We start from the raw sequence: 11,762 nt of genomic DNA on the forward strand, positions 1-11,762 counted from the left end.
TGTGTGTGTGTGTGTGTGTGTGTGTGTGTGTGTGTGTGTGTGTGTGTGTGGAGAGGGGTTGTTGACGTTATACTCTCATTGCATAAACTACAGTTGCTTCCTATTACTTCCCAGAATCAAATACAAAATCCTTTGTAGCATTCGGAGCCCTTCATAACCTGGTCCCCATCCAACCTTTCCAGTCTTCCTATAGCTCATCTCTACATACTCTGGAAACCAGTAACACTGCCCTTTTTATGAGTTCCTCACATGAGAAACTCTGTCCTGACTCTGGTTGGCTCCATGCCTGCCATGTCCTCCCTCATCTCCACCTCCTGGCTTCTTTCAAGTCCCAGCTGAAATTTCACCTTCTGGAAGAAGCCTCTCTACTAGCTATGTGACCCTGAGCAAGTCACTCAAACCCAATTGCCTTGGTGTGGAAAAAAAGAAGCCTTTCCCAATCCTTTCCATTCTAATGCCATCTCTCTGATCATGCCCCATTTGTCCTGTATATAGTATGTTTGGACACATTGTCTTCTTCCTTATTAGACTGGGGGCTTCTTGATAGCGAGGACTGTCTTTTTCCTTCCTTTTCAACCCCACTGATTAGCTACTGTAGGGCCTCAATCAAATGCTATGGACTGACTCTAGGCCTGCCAGCAGGGACCGTTGATTCCTCTTAAAGTAGTCAGGGAAGGGGCTTGACTGGCCAGATGACCTTTGTTGGGGTATTGTTGGCCTATTAGATAAAAAGACCAGTATGTCTTCCAGCATTTCACTGGGCGTTCATGGCCACTGTAGGAGACAACCAACTCCAGTTGGGCATTATACAAAAAAGAGACAGGCCGAAGTCAGCAACTTCAATAAAATGACAGCCACCTCATCCAGGCTAGAGAGAGAACTGGACCAAACAGACCCTACCCAACCCATCCAAGAAGGCAAATGAGGACAGACCAGCTCCGGCAAAGTCTAAGAATTGAGGACGGCTATCTAGGTAAATAGAAGAAAAGACTAAATACAATGAAGAAATGAAATGGGGCAAAAAGTGCAAGAGGGTAAATAAGAGGGCAGAATAACCCCAAGAAAAAGTCAAGACTTGGGCAGAAAAGTCTTGGTCCCCAGGACTAATCTTCTCCTAACCCTAGATGTTCAGTACCAACCCCTTAGCTACCACAGAGCCTTTATGCAACCTTATTAATCATTAGAATAATCTCTTGATCTCTCTATCTCCCAAAGAAGTTTAAGTAATTCACATGTGAAAAACAGTTTGTTTGAGAGTCTTACAGGTGCCATTTTGCTGTTCTGAAAAGAGCTAGCACTTACATAGTGCTTTATGAATCTCATTTTTAGCATCACAAGAACTCTGGGAGGTAGGTGCTATTATCTCCATTTCAGTATTTATTCCTATTTTATTTTTGAAAGTTGTTTACTAAAGTATAGCAAGGACCAAAGTATACAAGCATCCCCAAGAGTCTGCGATGCTGGACCAAAAGAACAATCAGAGTCCATGCTTAGGAAAGAGGGCCCATGCTTAGACCTCACATGGCCAATGGGTCATTCAAAGCTGCTGAATGAATGGAAAATCTCTTCTCTTTTCCTGGAGTCTCCAGGAGGGTCCCCTGGGATGTAGCTCTTTGCTGGGCTTCAAGGGTTAGAGTTTTGTGTGGTTCTGAAGCTGCCTTTTCTCAGTCTGCTAGTTGTTGGCTCCCAATTCTACAGACAAAACCAAATGATCCTCCCTAAAGCCTTGAGGAGGATGGGGAGGAAAAAGGCACTGGCCCATGGATAATAAATAGATGTTTTCCATTAGAAAAAATCCCCCTTCTTCTCCTCTGACCCCTCCCCCCTCATTGAAAAGGAAATGAAAAACCAAGGCCCTGTTTTCTACCTGTATAATCATGTAAAGCTCATTTTCACATTGGCCACCTCCAAAAGGTTCATTCTAGACCAAGTCTTTCGCCTAGATCAGAAGGGGAGGCAGGGGCATGTTTGATGAGTCTTCTTGAATAGTGGTAGATCACTGCACAGATCAGAATTCCCAAGGCTTTCAAGGTAATCTTTGCAACATTGTTTCCATATAAACTGTTATTCTGGTGCTACGCATCAGTTCATACACATCTTCCCAGAATACTCTAAAACCACCCTTTCATTGCTTCTCACAGCCCAATAGCACTTCTATACATTTCTATATCATCACTGACTTCAGCATTTAACTTAAAGCCAGTCTCTGTGCCCTCCTGGAGGAGTGTCTGGGCTGAGCTTGTGTTCTCCTGGGTCGTGCTGCTGTTGTCTTGGGGATATTGAATGTTGCCTTCCTCCAGGGTCTCAATGACAGCTCAGGCTGGGGATCCGTAAGCTTTCTGTGCCACTAAAGTGGTCTGATCTATGGCAAAGTTGATTGAGGCTTCCCTTGCCCACACTGGGATCTTAGTTCTGCAGGCTCCTGATTGGGTTTTCAGCCTTCTTGGCAACGATAAATCTACTGAACTTGGTCACTGTCAGCCAGCTGGGGAGCTCTACAGGTCCCGTGTTAGTCTGTGATTCCTGCCCTAGTGATTCTTGTGCAGGCTTCAGGCTAGACTAGGAGCTGAGACTGAGCCCCTGCTCTTATCCTGGGATCTGAGCCAGACCAATAACTGATTCTGAACCTGTTCCTCTCTATGTATTCCACCTAGAGCCTCCAACTGCTCCTTACCCCCAAATGCTGCCTCGAGGCCCAGGGCCTTACCTGTCCAATCCAGGACTTGGTAGCAGGCAACCCAGATGTCAGTGAGCACCTGGCCCAAGTCCTTCAGGCTCACAGGCTGGGCTCCCGCTCTGCTCCTCACTATCTCTCTCCCCATATCCCATCTGTTGTCCAGTCCTGCTGATTTCACCTTTGCAACATCTCTCAAATATGATCACTTCTCCCCCACCTAATGCTCCCCCATGCTGGTCCAAGCCCTCATCACTTCACACCTAGGCTATTGCCATAGCCTGGTGGTGGGTATACCTTCTTCAAGCATCTCCCCCACTCTAATACATCCTCTATTAAGCCACTAAAGTGATTTTTCCTAAAGGGAAAGTCTGACCATGTCACTATCCTGCCCCTCCACTCAATAAACAAAAACAAAAGTCATTCAAAGCCCTTTTTGACTTAGTCTCTACCTGTATGTACTGTTCTATCCAGTGACCCTGGCCTCCTGGCTGTTCCATAAACAAAACCCCCCCATCTCTCTGCTCCACACATTTTCATTGGCCACCCTCATTCCTGTCATACTCCCCCTCCTCATCTCTGCCTACCGCCTTCCCGATTATATTTCTTGTTCCGTTATGTGTAACTCTTCATGATTCTGGGGTCTGCTTGGCAAAGATACTAGAGTGGTTGGCCATTTCCTTCACCAGCTCATTTTACAGATGAGGAAACTGAGGCAAACAGGGTTAAGTGACTTGCCCAGGGTCACATAGCTATGAAGTATCTGAGGCTGGATTTGAACTCAGGTTTCTGGACTCCAGAGCCAGCACTCTATCCACTAAGTCCCAACTTAAGTCCCATCTTCAGGAATCCTTTCTCAACCCCTCTCAATTCTATTGCTTTCTCTCTTTTAATTACTTCCTACCTTGCATATAGCTTGTTTTGTTTGTCTTCCCCATTAGACTGTGAGGTCCTGGAGTTCATGAATTACCTCTTGCCACTTTTTGTATCTCAAGCACTTAGCATAATGCCAGATTGATTATCTTTGTGCACAATTCCTTCCAGGAGCTTTTCATCTACCTCCTCTGGGAAGAGCACTGGGCCAGGAGTCAGGAAGACTGCTCTTGGGGACGACTTTAGCTCACATCAAGCCTCAGACATCCATAGCTGTGTGACCCTGGGTAAATCCCTTCACATCTGTCTCAGTTTTCTCAATTTACATAAACTGAGGATGATGTCCCTGGGGGTGGCAAAGCCAAGACGGCAGAGAGAGAGGGGAAGCAATGCAGTGAACTGCCCTCCACAAACACCTAACAGATCTGGACAGTGCACCAGACCAAGTCTTGATGGGGAAACCAAGAAAAACCTGTGAGTCCTGGGCCCAGGTTGGCACAGGGGGAAAAAGGGAGGTCTGTGGACCCTGGAACCAGTCTGGTGAGAAAGACACTGTACAAGGACCATTCCTGCCATCAGACTCTGTGTCACAGGGCAGGAAGACTCAGACCCATGCTAGGGAACTGGAGCGGGATGGCTGCCACGGCCGCCTCTGCTACCCTCTACAGGCCCAGCTCACATAACAAGGTCAAGGGAATCTGTGCTAAGCAGTGGAATTCCTGGGTAGGGAGGCCCTGGGGAAAGAAGCAAGGAAGCTCAGAAGCCTGCAGAAGTAGGGGTGTGGCTTGAGCCAGGGACGCAAAGCAGGGTCTGGCTTCCGATGTCCAGCCCAGCCTGCCGTGGAGTAACAAAGGCAAGCAACCCAAAATAAAGAGGGACTTACAATTCTGCCCCTCTGAGCCAGCCAGCCGAGCCTGGTAGCTGGCCAACAGGGACAGCATCTGGCAGCGGTCTCGTCCTCCACAGGCTCAAGCCCAGGCCACAAACTCAGAGGGCTCAGAGCAGGAGGGCAACAATCTGATTTTGCCCTGGATCAGAACACTGTAGGAACCTTGCAAGTTTGCAGGCCTCTATCCTGCCCCTGAGATCCTGGAATAAGACAACACTCAGAACCCCAGGAAAGCAGCAACAAGACGGCCCAGACATTCCCTCCAGGGGCGCTGCAGAGGAAGCAGGCCGAAAGATCGGGCCAAGAGGAAAAGAACCTCACCATAACCAATGGTCATGGTGGCAGAGGAACAGGTGACATAAAGACAGAAACGTGACTCGTATTGACAAGCACCGCCCCAGAAAAACACAGCTTGGGCACAAACTCAACCAGAATTTCTGGAAGCGTTGAAGCAAGAGTTAAACATGTTTATAAATGGACCGAGAGTGCACGAGGGGAAAAGAAATGGAAAAGAAATGGAGAAGAAATGAGTGATGTGGAAGAAAGAATTAAGGAGGTAACAGCTTGGCACAAGGGGTACAAAACCTTGGCCAAGTGACAAACTCTCTAAAACTCTGAATAGACCAAATGGAAGCCACAAGGCAGTAATAAATATTAAAACAAATTCTAGAGGCTGGGGGAAAAAAAAACAGAAGAAAATGCAAGGTATATCATGGTAAAAAAAACTCACATAGAAAAGAGAATAATGCAATATTTAAATATCACTGGACTATCTGAATGCCATAAAAAAGGAGCCTAGACATAAGATTTCTTTTTTTTTTAATTTATTTATTCTTAGTTTTCAACATTCACTTCCACATTATTTTGAGTTTCAAATTTTCTCCCCATCTCACCCCTCCCCCCACCCCAAGATGGCATGCATTCTGAATACCCCTCCCCTAATCTGCCCTCCCTTCTATCTCTCCCCCCCTTCTCTTATCCCCTTCCCCTTCAATTTTCCTATAGGGCAGGATAGATTTCTATACACCATTTCCTGTATCTCTTATTTCCCAGTTGCATGTGAAAAAAAAATTTTTTTAACATTTGTTTTTAAAACTTTGGATTCCAAATTTTCTCCCTTCCTCTCTCCCCACCCACCCTCATTGAGAAGGCAAGGCAACTTGATACAGGTTATACATGTGTAGTCATGTAAAACACTTCCAAAGTAGTAGTAAGTATATTTCCCTTTATCCTATCCCACCCCCCTTTTATTCTATTCTCTCTTTTGACCCTGTCCCTCCTTAGAAATGTTTGCTTCTGATTACCCCCTCCCCCAATCTGCCCTCCCCTCTATCATCCCCCTGCTCTCTTGTCCCCTTCTCCCCTATTTTCCTGTCGGGTAAGATAGATTTCCATACCCAATTGATTGTATATGTTACTCCCTCCTTAAGCCAAATCTGATGAGAGTAAGATTCACTCATTCCCTTTCACCTTCCCCTGTTTCCCCTCCATTGCAAAAGCCTTTTCTTGTCTGTTTTATGTGAGATAATTTACCCCATTCTACCGCTCCCTTTCTCTGTCTCCCAGTATAATCCTCTCTCACCCCTTAATTTTATTCTCTAGATATCACCCCTTCATCTTCAACTCACCCTGTGCCCTCTATTTATCTCTCTCTCTCTCTCTCTCTCTCTCTATATGTATATATATATATGTACATATATACATATAATCTATATACATACATACATATAACCTATTCCCTCCAACTACCCTAATACTGACTAAGGTCTCATGAGTTACAAATACCATCTTCTGGACATAAGATTTCAAAAAATCTTAAAACTGCCCAGATACCTTACAACCACAGCACAAGGTCAGAATAAACCACAGACCACTTCTTAAAAGAAATCTCTGAATGAAAACCCCCGAGGAACATCATAGAAAAACAGAGAGCTTCCAGGTGAATGAGAAAAATTCAGTAAGCAGTCAGAAAGAAACAATTCAAGTGCCAAGGAGCCACAGGTAGAATCACACAAAATTTGGCAGCAACCATAATTAAAGAGCATAGACCTTGGAATAGGATTTGCCAGAAGGTAAAGGACATGATCTTATAGCCAAGAGTAATTTACCCAACAAAACTGAGTATAAATTTATAGGGGGAAAATTACCCTTAAGGAAAGGACATCCAAGCCTTCTTTATGAAAACACTATAACTGCAGAGAGCTTCTGACGTGCAAACACAAGTGAAGAGCAACACAAAAAAAGTAAAGAAGGATGAACTAGTCCAAGGGACTAAAAAATATAAAGGATAAAGTACTTATATTCAAATATGAGGAAACGATATGTGTTCCCTCTGGTGTCTCAGGGCTCATGGAGGGAATTCAATTAGAAAAGTCCTGGGAGGGGTTCTGTTATGTCTTGATCTTAAGGAAAAGATGGAAAGAGAGGAAGAGGAATACACGAGGGTGGGTGGATGGAAAGAAGGATTAGGAAATATTGTCTCATATAACAAGGGGGCACAAGTAGACATCTACACCACAAGGAGGAGGGAGTGGGTGGGAGCATCGGACGCCTGACCCTTAGTCATCTAGTCAGAGGAGGGAAGAGTGCATACAACACAGAGCTGGGTATAGAAATACATTTTACTCACTAGTGAAAAGGAGGGAAAGAAGATAAAGAAGAGGGTGAATTAGAAGGAGGATAGATTATGGTAGGGATTCGGCCTAAGCAAAACAAATTCAAAGGATGTATAAGAATATTTACAGTTCTTTTTGAGGTGGCAAAGAAAGGGAATTTGAGGGATTGCCCATAAATGGGAGAATGGGTGAACAAAAAAGGTCCATAAATGTAAGGGAATACTGCTGCCTTGAACCTGAATTAGCACAGTGACCAACTGAGATTCCAGGGGCCAAGGGTGATGAAACATGCTGCCTGCCACCTAGAGGGGAAGGGCTCAGGTATAAAATGAGAAATATTTTTAGGGCAGAGGCATTGTGGATTTTTTTTTTCAGATTGACTACACATTGTATTGTGTGTGACGAGTTTTGTTTTTCTTCTGTTTTCAGTGTGGGGGAAGGAGCAGGAGGATGAGAAGGTGGATCTTGGCTGATACAAATGTGTCTGTTCCTATCTGTGTGTATCCACACATTGGAACTCTGATCAATGCAATGATCAATCAGTTCCTAAGGTCTCACGATGACATACTGCCAACCTCTGGATAAAGAGGTGACACTCGGAGTGCTCACTGTATAATTTTCTTTAGACATAGCCAGTGAGAAATCTTCTTCAGCATGACTACATATATTCTTGTAATAGGGGTTAGTTTTTCTTGTTTTCTAAATTGGGGGAGCAGGTGGTGAGTGGGAGAAAGGGAAAGGAGAGAAATGAAATTTCTTCTATACAAAAAAAAATCATATTTAAAAAATGAAGCAAAAAATATCTCTTCCCCCCCACCCCCTGACCCAGATATTCCTGACTACATAAGTACAAATAAGATGAGGAAGATAAGATACCTGACTTCCAGGGTTGGTCGTGAGGATCAAGTGAGACATTGTAAGGGGTTTAACTCAGTGCCTGGCACTAAGTAGGTGGTTAATAATAAATGCTGGTTTTCTTCCTTCAGCCAGGTTTGAAATTAGACTGACCACTCACTTGATGGCTGTCAAAGGTAGCACTCTCCCCATTTCTGAAAGGGTCACTATCTCCTGGAGTTCTGGCCTTCCCCTGTCACATTGTTAGGCCAGTTTGTTTGGTTTTTTCCCTGAAAGGTAACAAAGCTCTCTCCAGGACCCGACTAACATACTGGACAAAGGCTCCATGTGCTTCCCTTCAGACAGTATTCGCAGGGTCTCTGGACAAATTAGTGTGGCTGCCTGGCAACCTAAAGGCACAAAAGTCTACCCATATGAAATCAGGGTCCTTCAGATACGGCAGATTTCCCCAAATGGCACACTGCCACACCTTGCTCTGTGACCAAATGAGCTCCCGCATGGAGGTGAGGGGAGCCTTGTCTACTCAAGCTACAGACCTCTCGCATCCCTATTGAATGTCCTTTTTGTGCTATACTTAAGTAAAGCTCCTTTTACTCGTTGAATGACCTAGGAGTGTCTGATTTTTGCTTAACATCTAAACTGGGTACTGGCTTGAGTCAGTTTCTTCCATTACTCCCTTCCCAGGTCAATCTAGAACCTGCTCCAGCCTAGAGCAGAGTCAAGATTTCCAAAAAACTGTCTGAGGTACCTTGACACACTAACTTGACTCTGTCAGTCCTTCCTTTTCTCCTCGTTGCTCTCATGGTCTCTGCCAGTGCAAGGCACTCAGCACATGGAAGACCAAATCATCCCACCAGGAAGCCAATCTGTATAGTAATATGGTATGCAGTGAAGCTAGTCCTGGTGCCCAGCAACAACAGAGGCAAAGGTGAGAATCCCAGGAGCCTCTTTTAAACAGCAGAGAAGCCATCCGTCATTCAATCACTGTGCCAGGACAGGTCTTAGAAACACAAGAGTAGCAGGATGGCCCCAGAGCTCTCTGTACAAGAAATCTTGGGCTTACATATCTAGGGCCTTTCTAAATCTTCTTGGCTCAACCTAAGAACTGGTGAAGCAGAAGGATTCAGAGAGCCCTAGGAAGGCTTGTGTGATCTGAGGCAGGAGGACATGAGCAGCACCAGGAGCACAATTTCTGCTCTGATGACCGCACTGCAAAGGACAAGAGCTGGGGGAGCCTTCAGGGCTTGGCTCCAGGCCTTCCCAGGCAAGACTCAAGGTGAAGGGTTTTCCTGGACTTTGAGCTGCTATAAGTGAGAGCTTGGCCACAAGAAACGGAGAGGAGGGAGTGCTAGGCAGGCTCAAAGAGAGCAAAAACATGTGAAGAGGACATCCTTGTGAGTCAGGTGTAATGAGGGGACTTAAAAACAAACAGGGGAAGGCAGCAATTGGGGGATGGGGCAAGTTAGTGCTTGAGATGCCAAAGTGTCAATGAATCAGTTTAAACAGAAGCAGAGAGCAGGGCAGTGTGGTTATTACTGTGTTTAATTTCATGCCTAGTTTTGTAAAGAAGCGATCCATAAGTAAGATGTTTTCAGCTTCATAGACCATCCTCTATGTCTATGGAAATGACCTCCATTGGGAGGTTGGTTAAGTCTGTGGACAGACTGCACTCACCTGGGGTGGGGGGCTTCGGCTCCCAGGGGCCATTCCCTCTGGCTTCAGGCTCCGTGCTTGTGCCAGGCCTTGGTCCTCTGCAGACTGAGCTGGGCGGGGAGAAGGATCCCACAGGGGGAGAGGTCTTTCTCTTCTCTTTCTAGGCATCAGGCTGGCCTACAGAGAGTGAAGCCCCAGAGGAGTTACAAAGGCCAAGAACCGGCTCTCAGGGGAGAGACTCTTACCTGCAGAGGGGAAGGAGAACGTAGTTAGGGTCTGGTTTGGAAATAAAGATGGTTCCATTCTCTTACTCCTTCTCTTCTACCCTCCTTCACTCTCCCATCCTCCTAGGAGGCAGAAAGGGCTTTGAAATCCCAGGTGGGATGAGGTCATTCAGAGCTTCAATGACCTGAGTCAGAGCTATCCCTCCAAATGGTCCTCTGTCCTCCCTGCATCCCCTCTCCCCAGCTCACACACACAGAATCTGGACCACAGACTGACTGCTTGATCTTGGAAGGAGGGGAGCTAGGGAAGGCTGGGGAGGGGGAGGGCTCTGGGAGGTGGCTGCCAGTCATGACCAGGGGAAGCCTGAGGCTCGGAGACCCAATCCTGTCTGGGATGCTGCTGCCTGGCCTGGGACTGAGGGCTCTGAAAGAGAGCTTTAGTGCCTAGGTGCAAGATGGGTGCTGGGGCAGGCAGGCAGGCAGGACTCCTGGTTCCTCACAGGGTGTGTTAAAATTGCATCTTGTCCTGGTCCCCCTGATCACCCCTTCCCCTCCTAGTCAGGAAGTTTAGTAGGAAACAAGATTTCGAAGGGGAACCTGACAGTCATGTCCAAACTGTTCCAAAGATCAAAGGAGCGTGACTTAGACATTGTATCACGAGTTAACCACATTTCCCATCCTAACAACATGTGCCGGGCAGGGGCTGCTTGTCTGGGTTTCCAGAGCCCACGCAGACCTGGCCGGCTCCAGAGCAGCACGACATGCAGAGGAGCTCATCGCTTTGGGATGCCCATGAACTAGCCCCAAGGTGGCACAGAAAGGTGCTGGTCTCTCCCCGCCAGAACCCTATAAAAAGGGACCTCAAATTCCACCCCCCCACGTCCCCGGATCCAAGCTGCCCGGTGCTCTGGAGAGGGGGGGAAGGCTCTCTGCCCTTGCCCCTCCCCCATCCCATTGCTTCTCTGTAAGCCTCACTCTCTCTACCCCTAGCCCTCCCCACTTTTCTCTGCTTGTCCCAGAGCCTGATTAAAGTGAAGTTACTCCCTTTCCGCAGTTCCCATTCCACATTTCATAAATTAAATACCTATTCACTTAGCGTTGTGAGCAAGAGGGTCCACAGCTTTGGCGGCAAATGAGCCAAGCGCCTCAAACTCTTGGGAATTGTATCCGGGGGTGGAGACCGTGCCGACCTTGCGTTCCTGTTTCCCAGAGGCCTCTGCACTGCCTGCTATCTGGGGCCCGGCCTCAGCTTCAACCTCTCTTCCCATTCCCCTGCCTGAGTCCTGCCCCAGCCCCGCCCCCTAACCCCTCCCTTTCCCCCTGCCCAGCCTCCCCTTTCCACCCTCCCCACCATGGCAACCAGGAAGAAAATGTTGGTCAGAGGGGTGATGTGTCCAAGGGACTGGTGTCGCAGGCTCCAAGCTGTTTTTTGGCCATAAAACAGTTTGGGGGGTGGAAAAATTATCTTCTCTCGCCTCCCCCCACCCCCACACACTCAGAGGGAAAAGAAATAAGGTGGGCGTGGCCAGGCTGGGGGGGGGGGTGCAAACTCTTCCTGTTATATGTGATTTGTCCCATTGGGAGAAAAGCCCTCATCACAGATTGGGAGAGACCAAGCCAAGGCCTGGTGGCATCATCACAGATAACAAGAATATCTCATCAGGGACTATGAGTGTTTTCACTGATCTTTTCTTCTGGATTTTTCCAGGCAAAACAGCAGGATTCCTGCAGGGATCCTGTGCAGTTCTGATTATTTTTCTTGCTGTGATTTGGTTTGGATAGATCTGCAGACCTGGTGGTGCATGCTGCTGCTGGTGGTCAGGGGACCCAGGGTGGATTGTGTTAATATTGAATCTTGTTCTGGTTCCCCAGCCACCTCCCCCTCTTCTAGTCAGGAAGTTTTAGCAGGAGATAAGATAGCCAAGGGGGACCTGGAAGTCATAGGCAAATCATCCCAAAGATCAAAGGAGCAGAATTTC

General features: G+C 46.9%; 1 protein-coding gene across 2 annotated transcripts in view; it reads right to left on the reverse strand.

Moving 5' to 3' along the window:
- Window positions 1-10,942, reverse strand: part of LOC114040932 (zinc finger protein 74-like) — a 36,797-nt gene extending 25,855 nt beyond the window's left edge. For both annotated transcript variants that reach the window (XR_003568856.1, XM_027859173.1), the window contains exons 1-2: window positions 10,868-10,942; window positions 9,581-9,804 (exon numbers count right to left, since the gene is read on the reverse strand). Coding sequence is in view for 1 of the 2 variants with exons in the window: in XM_027859173.1 (XP_027714974.1) it covers window positions 9,581-9,727 (147 nt within the window). In the remaining variant the exon portion in view is untranslated. The remainder of the gene's footprint in view (window positions 1-9,580; window positions 9,805-10,867) is intronic.
- Window positions 10,943-11,762: the final 820 nt, after the last annotated feature.

The sequence above is a fragment of the Vombatus ursinus genome, unplaced genomic scaffold, assembly GCF_900497805.2.
Source record: "Vombatus ursinus unplaced genomic scaffold, bare-nosed wombat genome assembly UNPS02014159.1, whole genome shotgun sequence".
Lineage (NCBI taxonomy): Eukaryota > Metazoa > Chordata > Mammalia > Diprotodontia > Vombatidae > Vombatus > Vombatus ursinus.